This window comes from Gambusia affinis, linkage group LG04, assembly GCF_019740435.1.
Source record: "Gambusia affinis linkage group LG04, SWU_Gaff_1.0, whole genome shotgun sequence".
Classification (NCBI taxonomy): Eukaryota; Metazoa; Chordata; class Actinopteri; order Cyprinodontiformes; family Poeciliidae; genus Gambusia; species Gambusia affinis.
In genome coordinates, this window is record NC_057871.1 from 2907879 (window position 1) to 2929640 (window position 21762).

At 38.0% G+C, this 21762-nt stretch overlaps 1 protein-coding gene across 5 annotated transcripts; it reads right to left on the reverse strand.

The window, feature by feature from the left end:
* Positions 1 to 2620: 2620 nt before the first annotated feature.
* uso1 (USO1 vesicle transport factor) lies at positions 2621 to 21762 on the reverse strand. 5 transcript variants are annotated; one of them, XM_044113385.1, is made up of 26 exons: positions 21517 to 21745; positions 20517 to 20603; positions 20365 to 20429; positions 19761 to 19837; positions 19509 to 19520; positions 18388 to 18488; positions 18192 to 18294; positions 17519 to 17574; positions 17308 to 17428; positions 16427 to 16605; positions 16184 to 16324; positions 15374 to 15462; positions 15134 to 15288; positions 14283 to 14488; positions 14160 to 14180; positions 10684 to 10794; positions 10144 to 10262; positions 9091 to 9272; positions 8882 to 9003; positions 7457 to 7595; positions 7132 to 7292; positions 6622 to 6681; positions 5552 to 5656; positions 4318 to 4419; positions 4015 to 4209; positions 2621 to 3264 (listed from the first exon to the last, which is right to left on the reverse strand). In XM_044113385.1, exons 1-26 carry the CDS (start codon positions 21580 to 21582, stop codon positions 3202 to 3204), a joined length of 2838 nt encoding a protein of 945 aa, XP_043969320.1. In that variant the 5' UTR covers positions 21583 to 21745; the 3' UTR covers positions 2621 to 3201. The 5 variants fall into 5 exon arrangements, with proteins under 5 accessions (XP_043969320.1, XP_043969321.1, XP_043969322.1 ...); XM_044113389.1 differs by lacking the exon at positions 2621 to 3264 and adding an exon at positions 3737 to 3983 and having other exon boundaries at positions 21517 to 21746; XM_044113386.1 differs by lacking the exon at positions 19509 to 19520 and having other exon boundaries at positions 21517 to 21762.

Genomic DNA, 21762 nt, shown 5'->3' on the forward strand with positions numbered 1-21762 from the left:
AGGGCATCAGGTGCAACTCCAGGAAATTAGAATTAGAAACAGCTGCTATAAATGGAATAAAATCCATTCAGCAAGAAAAACAAACACATTTCATCTTAAAAATACGTCAAATGAATAAACTTATATTTAAAAAAAAGGTAATTATCAGGGAAAGTGGTGAATTATTTTGACTCCATTATTGAGTTTTTGGTTGATGAGAGCTGAAACGGGTGATTACTTGATTACTGAGCGATTTTAACAAAGGTCCAGGTGCGACCCTAAACATTCTGGGTTCGGGGGGATCCGAACCCTGCTGGGCCTCCGGTTCTTTCTGTTATTTCTTATTTATGCATAATTTTGGTTGTGTTGATGCAAATAGCCTAAGTTTTGCCAGGTTGTGCATTTTGGGATGAATTTATTTTGTCCATTCCCTCTTTATGTATATTAAATAGAACAGTTTACATATCTTTGACAAGAATATTTTTTTAGAACACTATGTTTTGCTGTTTTCCACAAAATTTCCCAAAAATTGAAATATGAGTGGGGGAAATCTACTTTCTTGAATTGTTAATTTCGTACAAGGGGTTAAAAATAATGCTCAGTCAGTGTCAAGTCTATTTTTCCAATGGGTCCAAAGGTAAGAACAACTAAAACTGACTCAAAAAAGTTACGTTTCAGAAAATTCATAACTTCTTGGTAAATTGTGATAAAGTCAATAGCAACATTTATCAAGAAAACATAACAATTTATTGAACAATAATAGTTTTATAACAATCTTTACAAGAGCTTTAATTTTAAGGAACCAGATGGAAGAATTTATTTAAATACGCCTTTGCATAATAAACAAATGATTATTAGAAACCATCCATCCATCGTCTTATTTCCTCCAAAATCAGGTCGAGGGCATAATAGGTCCAGACTGTCAAAAATAGTTTAACACTCATACCCCTCCCACAATAATTTTAAAATACTAGATGAGAAAAATATTTTTTGCAGTCAGTTTTACATTTTGATTTTTTTTTTGCTGTTGTTACTTCCTTTTGGAGCTAGCTGTGCTGTAGTGCTAAAATGAGCTTATACACTATAACAAGTGGAGATTTACTTCTTAGTCTTCTTCTCTGACCTGCATCTGATGGGGGCTAAGCCCCCTTGTCCTTAAAACCTTGTCACGCCCCTGCCTGCCCCAGTGTTAAGATCTAGACCTTCAGCCTAGATAAAGCCCTCCATGAGGCTATACAGTTTATTCACACCAGCCCAGTTTAATCGTTGCCTATAAAGTCCGGTTCGTTCAGGGAGGTGTGAATGTGCAAGTGGACTCTGGTCTGCCTATAAACCTCAGTCTCAGATCGGTTGAAATGAACTCTGGCGCGGTTCGAATGCTTAAGAGACCACTCCAAAAGGATTAGGCAGCCTGAAGCGCACAGCATTCTGGGTAAATACAACCAAAACAAATGCGCTAGCCTAGCGCTAGAGAAAAGACTTCACTTGTACAAAACACAAAAGACAAATCCTACAATTGCTAAACTCGGACACTACTCCATTTTTCTTTCTATTTTGTGAAGGAGGAAGATGTGCTCAGTGTCTTCCTTTTGTGTTGTTTCCTTGAGCAGTTCTTGGTGCAGCGCCACCACAGGCGGGGAGGGCAGCAGGTTGTTTCAAATAGTTTGACAGTGTGAAAGTGAAGCGCAATAGCTAAAATATGACAAATGTTGCAACTTCGATCAAACCGAGCGTTAACACAGAAAACAGTGATTGTTGCAAAGTTTACACCTCGACTCGACTGCAGTCGGCTGATCGATCCATTGTTTGGGATCTTAATCTAACTGTGATTAGTTAGAATTTGATTCTATATAAGTGAATATGGATGTGTTAATTTTATTCAGTGTGTTGTGAACTGGTTCTGTTTTAATAAATGGGATCTGGATCTTTCACGTTCAGCCGATCGGTGATGAAATGCTGACGTGTGCAGAACAGAGCGGAGATGTGTTGAGTCACAGAGTCACATTATTTGCATGGATAATATTGTATCTTCCAGCTGGTTCACCTTCTAAACACAGAGATCTGATTGGACGTAGACGCTCACGTGACGATGACGTAATGAAGAACCAGGATGTTTGGATCTTAACTGTAGGTGGAACCAGTTTATCATTAGTGTTGTTTTGAATGTTCATATTATTGTGAACATATGAAGTCATGTTGGGTGTTTTGGGGATGTCAGGATATTTGACGCCCCCTTCTGACCAAATAACGCAATTACAGAAGAATCAGTTGGTCAAATGCAGAAGAAAGAGAGAATGCTGATTACTTGACTTTTAAGTAAAATATTTTAAATTTAAGGGGCATTCTACTGCAGAGTTTTTAATATTGACATAAAAACATAAATTAGACTTTTCACCAAATGTATTTTTACTTCTGACTACCGTTAAAGTGGCTTTAACTGCGTTTTTTATTTCATGTAAATTACCGTATGTTTATTGACAAAGTCTTGAGGATGTTTGTAATGGAAATGCAGCTAATAAAGGATTTTTCTATTCTAATTTCCTGTAAAGCAATTTAAAAGGAAAAATGCCTTGTAAATAAATTTACCTTCTCAGAAAAGTCAGCAAAAAAACAAAAAAAACAAAACACAAAAAGTCTTGGGTTGTAGATTTAGTAAAATTTAATTTATCTACAAATATTTTTCCATACGGCATACAGATAGATTATTAATTCTTTTCAATGTGGCTCTTAAATTGATAAGTTACACAGTATCATACAGAAGCTGGATGCCAGAACTGCACAAAAAGTTGAAAAAATACATCTTATTTTCCGCGGTCTTTACATGTTTGTCAGCGTTTTGCAGCATATCGTAGAGCGGTTCAGCCGTCGAGGTGAAACGGAGGAAATCCAGGTGAAGTGTGCTACTTTCCAAAATCCTCCACAGCAGATTTTCCACTTTAATGATGTTAAAATCAATCTAGACTCGGTTATGTGATTACAAAACGTAGAACAGCAGAATAAAATCAAATACCGACGGGTGAACATTGTGGAGATGAACGCGCTGACGAGCTTAAACTTCTGAGAAGAACCTCAGCTTGAACACGGAAACGTCCAGAAACTCAACACGCGGGGAAAAAAGACAACATGGCAGCCGGGAGGAGAAACCGGATCGGCGAGCGCGAAGCCGGTCCTCCGGTTCTCAGGCAGGAAGTCTGTTCTTCTTCTCTCTGTAGTGTTTCCTCTCTAATCCTCATCTTCGTCGTCTTCGTCGGAGGTCTGGTCCCGCAGGTCGTCTTCATCTTCCACCTGTAAGGGAAGGGCCACAGTCTAACTAGAGCAAACAGACAGAACAGAGCCGAGTCAGACGGCGACCTCTGACCCCTGGGAGGCCGTGACAAAGATTCATGCTTCTGGTTAAAGACGCTGATGGAGAAACTTCTCAGAAGATTAACACGGGATGATGGTTGTTTACTGTGTTTGTATTTTTGTTTTAATTTTTATCTGAAATCTGAGATGCAAATAAATTTGTTTTGACTTTAGAATGAGTGAAGTTTAAATTTAATCTGATAAACTCAAGTTTCAGAAATGATCAAAGGATTAAAATGGAGCAGGGAAGAAAGGAAGGAGTAAAGGAAGGAAAGAGGGGAGGAACAAAGGGAAGGAAGATAAAAAGGAAAGAAGGGACCAAGGAAAGGAGGAATAAAAACAAGGAAGAATGTAAAGAAGGGAGGAAAGAAGAAAGGGAGGGAAGAAACAAACTAAGGAAAAAAGGAAGGAATCAACAAAGGGAAGTGAAGAAGGAACTAACAAAACTAGGAAAGAAAAAAGGGAAGGAAAAGAAATAAGAGACAAAAAACCAAGAAAACATGTAAAGAATGGAGGAAGGAAGAACAGATAGGAAGAAAACGAGGAAAGGAGGAGAAAGGAATCAAGGAAGGGAAGGAAGGAATGAAAATAGGAAGGCAGAGAGGAAGGATCAAAGTAAAGGTTTGATCCTGTTTGATGGACAGTGACGTTTTGTTGACCTTGTTTGACCTCCAGTGAATGTTTTCCTACCGTCTCTCCCAGGTCTTTGAGTCTCTGCTTGAGGCTGTGGATCTTCTGGTCCTGGTCCGCCAGCAGCATCAGCAGGTCGTCCTGCTCCTTCTTGGACTCTTGGACCTCTGTCTGCAGTTTGGACTTCTCCGTCTGCAAGATGGCCGCCGTGCTGGTGGCCGCCGCCAGCTGCTGCTCCAGTCCTGATCGACTCTCCTGAATAAACACCGAGCAGGAGAGAGAGAGAGAGAGAGAGAGACGGTAGGAGAGACGCGGCGGCGGCTGATTTACACGGAGAGAAAGAAAATGATCCGATCGTCACACCTTCAGCCGCTCCAACTCCGCTGTCTGAGCCGCCAATCGGTTCTCCAGTTCTGCCTTGGCTGCATCTGAGGAGCTGTCACTAGGGGGCGCTGTGTCAGAGGGCTGAAAGAAATCCCAGATGTTTAATTTCCGGGATTAACAGTTCAACAGCAAAATTATTTCTGTCTAGTTTTTAGTGCAAATATCTTATTATATTTGAAATAAGATCAAACTGATTTAAAAGTAACTTTTTAGCAAGATATTTTTAGCAGACTTTTTTTACGTATAAAATTACTTACTACAAAATAGTAATTTTTTTATCACAATCCCCTCTTTTGATTTTAAGAAAATATGTAATATTTTATAGTAATCACATCAAATTTAATATTATTCCCACAGTTCTCATGTTTTCCAGTTCCTTTCGTCTTTTTCTCCTCAGACATTTTCATTTCTTTCTTGCTACGTAATTCAGATCTTCAATTTTTTGAATTCAGAAAACTTATTTTCTGAATTTGACTGGCAGCCAATCAGAAAATGAGAATCAGAAATAACATTTAAATCAATTATTTTAACTTGTATTAAAAATACCGAACAACAAAAGACATGACAAAATTAGGACGAAAAATGTAAGATGGCAAAAATGAAAAACATTGAATCCCATAAATTTCACTTTCAACTTTCTGAGCCCCCAATAGCGCCCCCTGGCGGCCCCACTTTGAAAAACATGTGACTCGTACATAAATAAGAAAACTGACTTGAGTAACTGTTTAGCAAGAGCTTGTTATAAGTTAATAATTCTTGAATAATGATTAAAAAGTACTGGTTCCACTGGATCCACTGTGATAAATGTCTTGCTGGATGTGCTGTGGTGGCGATGGGTTAAGCACAACTCACATATGGAGGCCTTAGTCCTCGACGCGGCTGTCGCAGGTTCGATTCCCAGCCTGGAGACCTTTACCGCATGTCTTCCCCCTTCTCTCATTACCCACTTTCCTGTCAATTAACTATCAAATAAAGGCCACTAGAGCCAATAAAACCTTAAAAAAATGTCTTGCTATAAGTGGAAACCTTTAATCAATATTCAAGTATTGATTACTTACAACAAGCTCCTATTTCTGGTTGAAAAGTTACATGTAAGTTAGTTTTGTCTTATTTTAAGTGTGTTAAGATATTTGCACTCGAATCTCGACAGAAATCCTTGGTAAGATTTGGTGTTTTTCATCCTAAACGTCACATCGTTATAATTTTTAATGACCTTTAACCCTGCTTCCGCTCTCCTCAGCAGCTCCTGCCTCTCGGCCTTCAGGTGGCTGATTTCTGCCAGATGGGTCTGAACCTGGTTCTTTAATGCCTCCAGTTCCTGCAACACAGAAATAAAGACAAAACTCAGGTTAATTTTTACAACGTCACTCAAAAGGAACACAAGTTCAAAATAGTCAAAGAATATTTATTGTAATAAGTTTTTTAGTACTAGTGTACATGATTATCAAACTGAGACATACAATCAAAGGTAGATTTATATTTCCAAAAGTTTGATCAAATTTTCTATAGATGGAATAATTTACTGAAAAATATGCTACAGATACATCAAAGAATGAATTTCAAACACCTTTAAGAAAGTATTTTTAAAAAACAACTATTAGGCTTTTCACGGTGATTATTGCGAAAAACGATAACGTTGTTGTCGTGATTTTTAAAGGAATATCTTAATAATTGTATAATCAAGAAAATTTGCCTCTCAAAGACTTATAAACTTTAATCTTGTAAAGAACATTTAAACACTGGAACAGGAAAATATTTTAAATACCCAAAATAAAACACAAACAAAAACATAAATAAAATGGAGCATTAAGTCTGTCTAAAAAAAAATATCACTTCAGAAAATATCAAATTCAATTCCAAAATACTTTATTGATCCTAAAAGGAAATTAAATGACGTAACTCAGTAATTAAAAAATATTCAGTTTCATTCTTCATGTTCATTTATGATTGATTGATTAATTGATTAATAATTATACTGAATGACTCTTATTAATCTTATATTGTGTGTTTTTTTCCGTAAAGATGTTTCTTAACATATGGAAGTAAATGTCCTTTGGTAGGATGGTTTTAATAACAGTATTATTCGTTTGTTTTGAAAATAAAATAAATTTTATTTTGAATGTATGCGATCCATCTGTGTTAGATATTTTTAGTTGTTTTTGTTGACTGTTTCAACCAGAAGACGATTAAATGAAAGTTCATAAGAGCTTCTTTCACTTCCTCAGATTAAGTTTTTATTTCTAAAGTAAAGCTGAAGTTTGGGAAGAAGTTAAAGAATCCCACCTGGAGAATCTCGGTGTTGTCTGATCCTGCTGGAGCCTCGGCTGTTTGTGTTGCTGATTTCTGTATTAAACACACAGGAAACCATTTAAAAATCATGTTAACTCTGCATGCAGAGCTGTACACAAATATGACTAATCTGATGCTTGGAAATGGGAATCCAATAATTTGAAGCTCCAGTTTCTTATTCAAAGCGTTTGCAGATAAGATCAGGATCAAAGCATTTTCTCTCATAATTTACAACGGAGCATTACAAAGACTTAAAGAATGCTTCAATATCACTTAAACACACACTCATTACCTTCCAATCTGTTTTGATTTTGAGTTAGCTCTAGCTAATGGCCTTAGCTAATGGCGATAGCTCCTGCTAACGTCGACAGCCACTGCTAAGGGTGTTAGATCCTCACAATGACATCAGCTACTGCTAATGGTGTAATGAAATAACACAAACAGAAGATGCAAAGAGTAAAAGTTAAGGTCATTAGAACAGCTGAGCATCGCCATGCTACTGACCAGGCTGTCGATTTGTGCATCTTTCTCACTGAGCTGCGTCTGCAGGAGCTTCTGTTGCCTCCGGAGCTCCTCCAGCTCCTCCCTGAGCTGAGCAAGCTCCTCCGTCTGCAGCCCGTTCACCTGAGTGTCCCCCTGGCTAGACTGACTCTGGTTATCCTTACCTGAACACAAAAAAGACCAAAAACTGTCAAATTATGCTTCTTTAGATGAAAAATTAGATTTCATGTTCAGGAGCATAAATTAAACTAATTCTGAATAAAATCACTATTAGGTGGAGACAGACCATCATCCTCCTCAACATTCATGTAGACACCAACAGACCCACCTAGCTTGAGTTTCAGGATGTTGTACTGGTCTTTGTGCTGCTGAATCTGAGACTGCTGCTGACTGACTGTAGCCTGCAGCTGTTCAGTCTGAGTCGTCATCGATGAAACTTTCTCCTTCAGCTCCTGAATCTGAGCGTCCTGATCAAACACAAAGAGACTCAACATGCTGGCAAAGAAAAAACATCAGAACAAAAACAAGAAATCTTACCAAGTATTTTTCACCTAGTTTCTAGTGAAAATATCTTAGTACAGTTGAAATAAGACAAAATTAACTTACAAGTAAATTTACAGCAAGCTATAAATCCTTGGCAGCGTGACATCACAAGTACAAGATCCCGCTCCCTGCTGGAGGGCAAAACGCTGCTGGCTAACGATGACTAGCACTGCATCGAGCTGTTGAGCTGTCAATATACGCTAAATATTAAATGTATGTCTAATATATAAAAGAAAAAGGGATCCAGTGCTTTGCTACTTATTAAGATAATGACAACTAGCTAATAGGAAAAAGTTTTAAGAAAACAATGGTGAGGGAGAAGGAAGTGCTAGCTTGACTTTGACAACCTTAACATGTAGACGTGATGTGGAATTCAGTGTGTTTTGGTTCAGTTTAAAATACATATAAAAGACGACCCCAACATCAGCTCTGACAGATCAGTAGAGCAGGTGTTAAAATGAGCTAATCTACTGCTGTGTTAGATTAGCTAATAGCAGCGCTAGCTAATCTACCACAGTGATCACTTATTTAATCACAAAATAAACACAAAGCCTAAAAAACTGTAACAGATCAAAGGTCCTGTTCTTTGTGTGGGAAATGTTTGAATCCTGATGTATAGTGCCGTTGTTATCAGTTGCTATGGCAACGAGTTTCTGTGTAGCATAGCTGACACAGGGAGCGACAAAAAGAATACCACTGGTCTTCAGTTGTTCTTCAAGGGTTTTTCTGCGTTATTTTTCCCTTTGTTGTGGCGTACTGCACTAAATTAATAATATTTACGTCTCCAAGTTTCATTTTGTTATTGGGATTGTTCATCCGCGGCTACGGATGGTAAAAGAATCGTCTTTTTGCCCTCCAGTACTGTGAGCATGCGCAACGTTTCCGGATGTAAACAATAACATGCAAAGGGCCTATAGGAGCTTGAAGTCAATAATTACTCAACATTGATGAAGTTCTAGTTCCACTGGCTGATTATGTCACATTTTTCCCATAAGTGAAATAATCTGCCAATGGAACAAGTACTTTTAAGTACTTTTTCTCAAAAATACGGAATTATTGACTTAAACCAAGCTCCTATTTCTAGCTGAAAAGTAATTTATAACTTGGTTTTGTCTTATTTAAAGTGTGCTAAGAAACTAGACCAAAATTACTTGGTAAGATTTTGTATTTTTGCAGTGAATTATTTATAGATTTCTGCGTCAGGAGTTACCTGTTCTCTGATCAACTCTTTGTACTGAGTTACAATGTTATCATGTTGCTCCAACGTCTTCTTCACCTCTTCTTCCTTCTTCTCTTCCTCACTGGACTTGTGGACAGCTTTGGTTATCAGACCTGTGTGCAGCAGAAAGAGAACGCTGCATCTCTTCCATGTCTGGTTGAATAAAAACCTTCCACAAGAGTCGATCTGTGAGGACGGACCTTCCAGCTCTTTGACCAGCCTGGTGAACTCGTGGTCGAACAGCATCTGTTCCGGAGACGGGAAAACGGGCTGCGGCTTCAGCGCCGCCCGCGAATACAGCTCATGATTGGTGATGAAGCCGAGCTTCTCCACAAAGTTCTCCTTCCCGATGCGCTTCTCGATCAGCTGCTTTAGCTTTTCCCTGAACAAGAAAATGACAACTCTGACAAGATAGTTTTAAAGGAACACGCAGTTTTCAGACTGTGTGTTTTATAAAGCCTCTTGACGCTGATCTATTATAAACTCAAACAGTCTGTGATCGGGAGGTGGTGCTTTTATCCAATCGTTAGTGTTGGTAGGCCTGTCGAAATAAGAAATTCATTAATTGCATGATGAATTAAAACAAACTCGGTAATTTCTATTTGCATCATTTATGGTTTTTTTCTCTTTCTACCAAAAACTGGATGATAAAACACTCCAGTCTGGTGCTTTGGTCTCAACTAGCTACTTATTTTGAAGGGCAATTTTGTTTACAAAGACTTCATTATTCATTTAAGTTGTTTTATCTGTTTTATTTATTTTGGATATTTAAAATGTCTTCCATTTCCACTGCAAAAACAAAAAACAATTACCAGGTTATTTTTGGTCTAGTTTCTACTGCAAATATTTTACTACACTGGAGATAAGATCAAACTTACAGGTAACTTTTCAGCCAAAAATACTTGATAAGATTTTGTGTTTTTGCAGTGTAAATGTTCATTAGAATTTAAAAGTTTATTTGCTTTTGAGAATCTGTTCATGTGTTTTTATTCCATTACATTATGGTCTCAAAACAACGATATTATTGGTTATCGCAATAATGTCTGGGATAATTTATTGTCTTATTTATTGGAATTTAGTTGAATATTTACATCAGGAATAGTCAATTACAAGTTAAAATGGGACAAATTTGCTAACCAGTAACTTTCTGGACTGTCGACAGCCGATAATAGACATGGAAAAGATAACATTTGCATTCGGTCTTCCTAAGAAGACAGCTTATCGTGTTCGTTCTCCGACACAGGGACTCTTACTTGGTGTAGGTTTCCAGTGAGTTGTCGTTATAATAGATGCAGATCCCAAGCAGGAGAGCGCAGAGACCCTGGACGAGCCGCTCGTCTTCTCCCAGATTCTCTGAGATCTGAGCCGTCAGCTACAGGAGCCCCAACGTCAAGGACCAACCGTCATCCTCAGGAAGTGCACTGCCGCAGGTTAACGGGGAAATTTGAAAAAAATGAAACCTATTCTTGCACAACTTTGGATAATTTGTCCATGTAAGGAGGCATTTCCTGTTTGTTTTTATTTATCAACTAATTAGAGCAACAAGTGAAGCTTTGATATCATTTATGCAGTCAGGTCTCCGTTAAGTCTACTATTAAAATAAAATTTTTTTGTAGAAATTAATGCTGCAAAGAATTATTTTATTAAATATTCTGGCTATTAATTAGATAAAAAACTGGCATATTCTGCAGGGTGAAAACCAAAACAAGTTGTCCAGGATGAACCCAACATGCCACAGACTGAGCAGCAGATCCGTGAGTAAAAACACCTCAGAGGTTTGAAATGAAGGATACGAAGGGAACATTATCCTGGTTGTGCAGGAAGTGTGTGACAGCGATGGGACAGTTGCTGATCCACGTGCAGAGCAGCATGAGAAGTCCCACTCTGGTCTGTACTTTGCTGCCCTGCAGAAAGAGGAAACAAACGTTCACAAATATCAGTGAGCTGCCGAAGATCCTCCTTATTGTGTTTTAGAAACATTTCTACGTAAGGAAATGTGACAAAAATTGAAGGCTTTCAAGTAATAGGAGGATATTTTTCTTAAAAAATGGACAAGTAGCAAAATAAGCCCCAAAAAATGAGAAAAAAGTGTAAAAAAAAATTAAGACATTAATCCAATTTATTATCCTGACAAAAAAAAGGTAAAACCAATGAGACTGAATGAACAAAAAAGTTATTATTATTCATATATTTTTTGGTTTCCAGGATCAGGTTGATGTATTAAAGCAATGCTTCAAAAGGCATCCACTGTTAATATGGTTAAATTAGTTAAAACAGGTTAGCATGCAGGCCTGCAGGGTAGAACTAGTTTAAAAAGGATCACAAATTCAAAATTTTATTGTTTTGCAAATTAAAAATGAATGTTTAATTCATAGCAGAACATGCAAAACAAAATCAACTAAATATGCTTTTCAGAAACGAATCAATTCAATCCCATTAAAATCGTTTTTTCCCTAAAAAGTAGTAAATTTTAAGCAGAAAAGAAACCGTAGTGAAAAAGGTGCTGTGATGTAAAAATAAAAAATGTTGTATAAGCTGCATCTTGATGCATTAAAAACGCTCAGGCATGCTTTAAGACGAGGAGAAACATGTTTCCTGCGTGAAAACAATGGTAAACGAGCTAAACGTGTTAAACAACAATCAGAGCAACGGAAGAGCAGAGGGAAAAATAAAACTTATCTGCTTTAAGTAATACAACAACTTAGAAAAGTCACCTTCTCAGTTTTTGTCTCCAAATGTGACGAAATGCAAAAATGAGGAAACAGAAAAATGAAAACAAGAATCAAATAAGCAAACTATAAACGTGCTCCAAGTTTAAAGGCCATAAACAAAAACTTGAATCAGTCTATTTTATGTGGACGATCAGAATTAACTTTTATTTTCCATCAAAATATTATTATTTTTTAATTTATAGAATATAGGTTACGCAAATCCAACCAAAATCTGATTTTTTCCACAGCAGTTTGAATGCTGATCTTTTCACCACAAAAAAAAGAAGAAAGATTTGTGCCTCTTCCATACTGGTTTTAATTCTGATATGTGTCCAGTTATTTTCAAAGCGTCTGCAGTCAGAACTGTCATATCGCAGCTAATCTGATTTTTTGAACCATCGTGTTTCTCACAATGAAATCAGTTGGTTTTAACCAAAAATGCATCAGAGACACAGACATACAGTTTATGTGAAAGTGAGACCTCTTGTTTATACACCAGCTTTGTTGTTCACCTGCTGAACTATTGGGAGTTAAAGTAAAGTCAACACCATAAACATTTACTGTACGCTGCCTAACATTTACACACTACCTTCTGTAAGTACTAGTTTTTAAATTGACAAAGAAAAACAACAACACTAATAATTTTGGAAAAGTTATTTTTGTAACTGAATTTGTTATTTTTGAATCATGTAATTAACTTTTATTTCAGCCTTTAAAATACCAGAATTTGTATTTAAAATGTAATGTAAAAATAAATTTGTATTTAAAATAACTTTGTATTTTGGTTTTTCTGATTGACATTTTAAATATTAAATCAGTTTTGTTTCAGCTTTGCTTGCTACAGTTCTGATGCTAACACGCGACCTCGTCATCCCAACATGTCTGGGGTTTGGAAATATTTCTATTTCAGATCAGTTTCTACTGAGGCAACAGCGAACGCGCTAAACAGATAAATACGACGAGTTCCCAGGACAGAAATACTGCAGTCTAAAAAAAATGTCAGACTTTGCAGATTTAGTGTGTTGTGAAGGTTCAGCAATTAGAAATTTGCGTTTTTTTGTATCAAACCGTTTTCTGCTTCTGGTCAGTGAATGTACCAGTGTATAAAAGATCTTAAGTTGCATAACAGTCGTAATCAAGTTAATGAAGAGAAGCGCTTGTTCCTACAAAGGTTCTGTGGGACCCTATTGGAATCTAAACAGTAACTTGTGAAAAAAAGATTTAAATGATTAAGAACAATAACAGTAAAAGCTCCTAACTTGAAGAGGAAAAAAACCCAGATTAGCCACAGCACAAACTTCCTCAGAGCTGGTAGCACAGAGACAATTGACATGATGCCGGCTCCGCCCACATTAGACAGTAAAGCAAACCCCCAACAATCAAACAGTGTTGTAATAGCAGAGGTAGCGGAACTTAATGTGTTCCCAAAGACATTTTGTGAGTATTTTTTGCCTTATCAGCCAACACTGAGGCAAAGGTGGCACCAAAAAAAATAAATTTTAAAACAAAGTCACATATCAGGTCTATCGGGAAACAACGGAGAAATCAACAATAAAACCAAAGAGGAAAAATGATGAGGGACATAAAGCCTGATTGGATGAGAGTGGGAACGCATTTCACACGTACAAAACGGGTGAGTAATGACTCAAATGAAGCCGGCTTGTGAAAATCTGCCTTCAGGAAAATGCTCAAAAATAAAGAGTAGCATAAAACGGTGCTTAAATATAAATACCGCAGTTACTGCAGCACGTTTACATGCTGCCGTAGAGCTAACATTGGAATATACACATAAAATCAAGCATAACTACCTTCGCTTATTAATCTTTGATTTGACCATCAATGAGTGTCACCAAGACAAAAGAAAAAAATGGATGTCTACTCCCAGTTACCTTCATTCGGATGAACATGTGGTAGTTGCTGTTGATCACAGCTTCATTCAACTGGACATGAGGTCGGCTACAGGCCTTGATCCATTTCTTGGGTTATTCCAGACTCTGTTTGGGTTTTTGAGACATAAAAAATGGCAATCCGCCCTCTAACTGGCCATGATTTCCTATTATTTTCCTCGAATTCTCTCTGACTGCAGCGTGTTTGTTATGATGAACACTAGCAATTTTTTTGGAGGTCAGCTCCTTCAGATAAGCGGCCCGTCTACTTCCGGGCAAATTGGGGCCATAAATTGGTCAGTTGGTGAAAAATGACCTGGAATGATTGATGGAGGATTGCTCTACGTCCACATGATGGCGAAGTCGGCGTCCTGTCAATTCAGCTGTTAGGACGACACCAACCACCAGAAGCCATTTCTGTTGCTCTCCTCTCTACCTCTCTTGCCGTTCTCTGTGCATTTCTGTGGTCAGTTGATGCAACCAAAATGTCTGTGTTACACTACTGAGGCTTTACGGTACATTAGGGGCAAAGCAAGGCGCTAAAAGGTTAAAGGGAAGCAAGTTTCACCAACATGTGGGACACAGAGACCCCTACTATTCAGGCCAAGCCAAAAACGACCACCCAAAGATTCAAAAACACACACATACACACTACAGAGGCACTTTACTCACCCGCCGGACGATCTTATCACCCTGAAAAACCACAACTTCATTGAGCTTCGCATTTCAGAGTTACAGTTACGCTACCCAGAAGCAACCAGCCTGAAAGAGGCGAAGGCAGGAGGCGTTCTCTACCTGAGACAGGATGTTGGTGCACTGCTGCAGCAGCGAGACAGGCGGCTTGCCCAGGCTGGTGGCGAGCTGCACCCTGAGCAGCTGCTCCTTCTGGGTCAGGTTGTCCTGCAGCGTGTGAGCCAAAGCCACGGCCGCACACCAGTTGGACAGAGAGTCCGCCGAGAACAGGCCGCCGCACAGCAGCTGGCCCGCTGAGATGGAGTTAGCTGCAGGAAACAAAGAGGAAGAATGAGTAAGGGTGCATTCACACCAGTCCTGTTTGGTCCACTTTGCTCAAACTCCAGTCTGTTTGTCTTGGAAGTCTGGTTCAGATGGGGAGGTGTGAATCCCCAATCGACGAAACAAAATTAACTCTGGTTTGCCTAAAAACCCTCAATCTCAGTTTGGCTCAAGTGGTTTGACTGCATATGTGAATACAAGTGGACCGGAGACAGCTTGAAAAACAGGAAACGGACTAAACCGCAGGGAATTCTGGGAAAATACAACCCAAACAAACTCAAGAGTCTGGCGATAGTGGGAGAAATGGCTCTTTGGTCTTTTACCAAAGTATTGATGATTTTAACAACAGCATTTGACTAAATGTAATGTGTGTTACTGGTTTTTCTCAATTGTTGACTATAATTTGGAACAAACTTCCAGAAAACTACAAAACAGTCGAAACACTGAGTTCCTATAAATCGAGGCTAAAAACCCACCTGGTTAGAGTTTCCATTGATTGGGAGTAAATTGAACATTGATCAACATATTTCATGTATTTGCTCTATGATGGCATCTGATAAAATTTATTGTTTTTTGCTTGTGTCATAATTGGTTACTAGTCAACCCATAAAGGATGTGAACAGGAAACGTACCGTCAATGGTGGAGGGCAGCAGGGTTGCGACAATCTCCCCCTGACCTTTCTGGTGCTTGTAAAGGAAACACTGGAAGCAGTAGAGGACGGCGCAGCGCAGCACGAACGGCTGCCTCTCGTTCACCATGGACATAAGCAGAACCACGATGGCCGGCCTGGAACACAAACATCCCAACACATCCATGAAGGAAAACCAGTCAGAAGTGGGTTGAAGCTTCGAAACATGGCGGCCGCATTTACCTGGGAGGGTTCGACGGTGCGTTGACAGAAGCAAAGTAGTCCTGGTTGACTTGTGACCCCCTGATGACCTCTGAAACTGTGTTTATTGTCTGGGAGGAAAAACAGCCGAATCAGAACTTGGAAACTTTTTGGAACGTCTTCACATTTCAGTCATGTTATTAATGGAAAGTTCAAGGTATTTCATTGGGATTTGATGCAAAGGACCAACTTGGATCTGAAAAGTGTGGCAAGCATGTGCATTCACAGCCTAGAATAAACAGAACTAGTTATAGCTGCAACCTTGCACAGCTAAAGACACAAAATATCTCAAAGCACAGTTAAGACTGTCGCAATTAATCAAGTAATCGCATATTGAATTAAAATTCTGTTAATTAAAATTTCTTGAAATGTTTTTAATTAATTTTATTTATGGTTTTAAGTAGGTTTTTTCCCCATTTAAGTTATCATTTTAGGTTGTGTTAGATTTTGAATATTTAAAATATCTTCCAGCTCCAGTCATAAGTTTTCTTTACAATATGAAAGTTTATTGGTCTTTGACAGGGTGGACCTACATTAATATGCCAGAAAATGGTCTCAAAACAATATTATAATTTATCACCATCCATCTGTTCATCCAGGATTTTGCAACTATTTTTGTGAATTTTTTTTTACAATCAAAAACAGATTTTGTTGTGGTAATTTAGAAATATTTGAAATGAGTAACTAAAGTAATTTTTCTTTGCAGGCCTCGTCACAACATGATAAATGTCACATAGTTTTGCCAGTTGGGGTTTTGAAGGTGTAATCTGAGAATCTTGTTGGGATTATTACCTCTGTGAGGATGTCAGCAGGGACACCGGTGGCCATGAGGATGGTACACAGCTGCTGCAACAGGCCACACTGATACATGCACTTCTGACAGCTGGCTGTGGCTCCAGGTGAGTTCACAGGTGACACCATCACTCGCACCAGCTGGGGTAATGTTTAAAAAAACCCCAAAAAGAACCAGTCATACGTGCTGCTAAATCTAATCTGGTTGCTAATTTAGATGAAAAGCAACAGTTTGTGTGCTACCTGCAACATGAGGTGGAGGTTTGTGACTTTCTGTGCTGACCAGCCGGAGTTATCGTCCCCTACTTCGAACCACGGTTTCATCCTCTGGATGTAGGAGCCCTCCTTGAAGAAGTTCTGGTTGGAGCTGTTGTTCTTCAGCAGGTTCAGAAGCAACAGCAAACAATCCTCAACCACGATGCCTGGACACGGAGAATACAACAGATCAAAAAATGTCGAGGAGCCTACAAGATGTCTGGCTTTAAGTTGTTTTATCAACAGTTTCTGGGCTTTCTGTGGAAAATTCAAAGTTCCTGTTTGACATTCGCCCCCTAATTTTCAGCTATACAATTAGCATGAATCAATTTGGTGATATTTTAAAGATTTAACTACATAAATTGTGCCCAAAAATACAATTTAAAATCGGTTCTTTGCTAAATCGGTTTGTGTGTTTACTACACTGGCAAACCCTTGAATTATTGATTCTAAACCAGAGTAAAACAAAAAACATCCATTGAAAATCATTAGAAAAAAGCAAAACCATTTTAAAATATAAAACTGATACTCATTGGAAGAATAATATGGTGTCCCTTTAAATTGTTTATGTTTGTATACTATCTTGGTGAAAAAAGCCAAATTCTTACGCTCAAGATTGATCTATAAAAGCAAATAAAAGGACAACGTCCAAGGTATAAAATAAGCCTCGGTGGTAAATTCAAAATCTTCAGAATGTGACAATTTTTTATCAGATTAACCAACAGAATAATCAATAGAGTAAACGATTAACAAATTTATTGTTAGCTGCAGCCCTAAATCCACTTATGCCTACCAATGATGTATTTCTCCTGTAAATATCTCATTATATGGAACAAAAACCAACTTCAGCCGTTCAGAAGTCTTTTCACCTCCATCACTGCTGCCTTCTTCTGTGATGATATCCAGCAGACGTTCGAAGGCGTTCTCAAACGCCACGATCTTCTGAATGGCTGCGTTGCCTTTGGTCAGCTGCTGAAGCAGCAATAAGCCCTGTAGGAAACGGAGAGCAAACAACATTTAGCGGCTGATGCAGATTAGTTCAGACATCTACTTTCTGAAGAACTTCACAAATATACTCACATCATTACGAATTACTTCCCTTGAGTCCGCCAAAAGGTCCATTAACCTGGAAACACCTATGAAAGGAAATAAATGTATTTCTCAATCAAATATGAATGAATAAACATCTTTCAAGTAAAGCTGAAACAATTAAAAAGATTAATCGTGATTAATGGATTATTAAAATAATCGTCAAATAATTTAACAATCTATGATTAATCATTTACTGGAGTAAACAAAACCAAAATCAGCAATTTGGTGGAAAAACATATCTAGAGCAGTAATTAATCCAAAACTGCACATTTAAGACAAAATCATCTTTGTCTGCAAATATGTTTCATCAAAACATCCTGAAGTGGCAAAGTTTTAGTTTCACACAGTTCCTATTTACTAAAGGGATGGTATGGTATTCCATTTTTGGTATTAAAATGTTTGTTTTCTTATTTAAAAAAAGAATTGAATTATTAATTTGCATCTTTTAATGCACTTATATTACTGTATAAAAAAGGCTTATGTGGTTAAATAAAAAAATCTGTAGTATGTGGCATTTTTGAATCCGATTAATCGCCAGACCAATCTATTAATCGCCAAAATAATTGATTAATCGCCGTAATCAATGTGAAATGAGGAGGAATTTGTTAACATAAGAGTGACAGCTAAAGGGAGTGAAAACATGAAGCGTTAGGAAACTCACCCATCGGGCTGACGAGAATAATCCCCTGCACCTGGACACCCTGGTTCTTTAGGAGAGCAGTAAGCAGCTTTACCCCAGGCCAGCGGACATGGAAGTCAAACTCCTTTAAAACAAAATCAAAAACAATAAAATCAGTGCACTGAAGTGCAGACAGCTCTGCAGCTCAGACATGGCCGGAGTGTTGCTACTGCAGTACCTCCAGCAGGGTGAGGAGCAGGGTTATGTGCTCTGGGTCCTGGATGAATTTCTCTGTGAATTGGGTCCCAAGGTCGTCGGCTTGCTTCTGAGCGGTTTCATCTGGCAAAAGGAAATTCACCATTTCAGATAAGATTTTATTTCAATAGTCCAACAGGAAGCACACTTTCTGGAAGCTCCCATCTTTAAAGAATATGGTGGTAGTTTATTAAAAAAAGCAGCTCGTCTTTACAGGTTTCATGATGGAAATGCATCGTAAAAATAGTTTCTTCCACAATTATGAACAACTAAATCAGTTCTGATCTGTCAAAACTGTGTGGCTGAGCCAAGACAATACGGGACGAAATTCACACTCCACTGGACTACCAACGTTACATGGCTCAGTATTCCTGGATTTTTTCTGAGGAATGTAATGAAGTTATTCATGGATTCTTTTCAGGCAAGTAGAGCGTACCTGACAAAATGCAGTTTGGGGAGTTAAAATATTTAGGTGAAATGCTACTTCACATGCTACTGGCTGGTGTTTAGAAAACAGCCAAGGAGCGCCTGTAAATCCACAGATTTGAATAACTTAAAAAGTGAAACATGTTTAGAACTGCGATGATCTGAAGAAGTAAATACTTGACAAAGCAGTGAATAAAAAAAAAGATAAACTACATAAAAATATAAGCATTTACTGAGAAAAACAAAGAAAGACTGAGAACTTTGAGAAAGATTCAGCAGAGAGCAATGCAGGGTTAGCAAAGCGTTGGTGCTGCAACTCAAACGCCTTTCTAGATTTTAGCAAACTTGGTTATGTTTTTAGTAATTTATCAACAACAATGTCGCCTTTATTTCAGTAATGAACAAACATAATAATATATTTTCCTGTGACAGAGAGGGAAGGATGAGAGGGAGGAAATGCTTTTAATTTACGCCACAGCTGACAGATTCTCATGAAGGCATGCCATAAAAACACATCTGAGTAATTCAAATGTTTTTTTTAGGATGCTCAAAGTGTAAAAACACCCAACAAAAAAAAATAATGAACTTCCTTCCATATCCAAATCAAAAGGAGCATGTAAAACTGGCAGGAGTTGGTGGTTAAAAGTGCTTGCATCATGCACAGTAAAAGATTTTTACCTTCTGATTCATCTGTAGGGTTAACACATGAAAGAGAAGAGAGAGACACGAGTCTTTACATGACGCAATCACGATCCATATATGGTGGAGAGGATGCAGGTTGAATGTGGTCCAACTCAACACTTTTACACATGCAAACATAAAACTGAATCTGCAGCTGCCAAACATTGAGGAGGAAAAATATTCTCCTCTTTTAATAGTGAAACTTTGCAGTAATTTATGCCTCATCTGATGAGATAAAACCAGTAGTACCTTGTTCTTCCTCCTCATCGTTGCTGATTAGATTGTAGAGTGTGTCCAAAGCATATCCCAGGATTTCTGAGTCTGATCTGTTGAATTTTAAAGAGCAACATCATTTACTAAATGCATTTCATTTCTGGGTTGTGAAAACAAGCAAATATAAACAATTGCTGCAACACACTGCACTAAAACTCCAGAAGCAGGCTTTCTATAGGTTAACATTTAACCTACAAAGACCCTGTAGGTAAAATCATTATTTGGTCAGCAGAAGATAATTTTTTTTTTTACTAAATAAGGTTCAAAATGGGAAAAGAAGAGCAAAAAGGAAGCCTAGCTGGGGCAGCTACTATCCAGTAGCTTGCCACCATCAGCGTGTGAATGACTGAATGTAGCATGAAGCACTTTGGAGGCTTATGGCGTTGATAAAACATTATACAAGTACAGGCCATTTGACAATCATTATCCACATTAAAATGAATCCATCCTACAAATTCAGACTGCTTGGTTTTGTGTGAACAACATTAAAAAAGGCAGCTTGGACCTAACATTTATTTCCTCCCTCCTGCAGAATCCGTTATTTTGAAATGCATGGTAATATTGCAGAACCTTTGCATACCTGTCGGTTTGCAGAATGTTTATCAAGTGATCCATCGCCTGTGTGCCAACTTCCATGCGATATTTCTGCAAAAAGGTAAAAATTTCAGTTTCTGGAAATAGTACTCCGTCGTACCTATCAGAAAGATAACCACCTCTTTTTTGTATTTTTACCTTTGAGAGGGACTTAAGCGCTCGGACGGCATCTCTGCGGTCTTCTAGTAGTGTTGAGGAGGCGACCCGGTCACACAGTTTCTGAATCTGGTCACAGGGAGAAAAAACTAATGATTTGTGAAATAAATTAATTTCTTCTACAACAGTATCAACAGTTTTTGTTGAAAACAAAACTGCTCAGTTTAAGTTAACCTATTTATGTTTAATTATTTCAAGTACTCAAGAAATACACTCTTATGTAATTATATTTATTATTGTTGCTAAATCTTGTTTATAGATTTAGATTGCTAGCTCCCACTTCTGTGTTTATAACCATTTTTTATTTGACTAAATTTTGTTTAGAATTTATACCCTTGTTCATATGAGAAGCGTTCTGTAAAAGTGTTGGTTTTATCAGATAACATCTGATAATTACATAATAATTATGATAGATAGCCCAAACAATTATTGGTTTTGAAATCAGAAGCACATGTAGAGCAAAATGCTTCAGTACTTTGAACAGACTATGGCAGCAACACACATCAATACTTTGCTGTAGACCTGCAGGGAAGAATCTGCTGATTATGTTTTTATGTTTACAAAGCGGAATTACCAGTTGATCCGTCTCTAGATCTGATCACAGTTCTTCTTAGTAACGTTTTTCCTGCTGGTGATACAGTTTGTGATTCAAATTTTGGATAAAGAATTAGAAATTAAACACTGGTGATAGAAAACTTCTTTTGGCCATTTTCTTCGACACAGCTTGAAACAGATTGAAGTCAGTTAGCAGGTAAATTTCACCCATCAACAGCTAACTGACAGATTTGCTATCTTAGCTATTTAGCATGACTAGCTTTCTGATTCAGAAAGGTCTGTCTCATAAATAATTTGAACGCTATAAGAAAAAATAAATAGAGATTAACATTAAAAGACAAGTGTACGTTAGTGTGCATACATTATTGAGCAACGTGTTTTTACTTTACACAAACCGGACAAGTAGCTAATTGATTAGCATTCCTACCGTCTCCGCTCCTGACGGTTGCGGCCCGGCAGTCTGCCCTCCCATCACTCCCCTGAAGAAATTCATCCTGAATGTTAAATATCCAACGTTTCTGAGTGTTTAAATGAAGGACCTTGTGCCTCAGTGACAAGAAAGCGTTCATAAAAACTAGAAATGAAGGGCTTTGGTCGAATTTCCTTCACTGACCGAGCCCCGGAACACAAATGAGGCTATTGCGCATGCGCGCAGACGTGGCGATACGTGGCC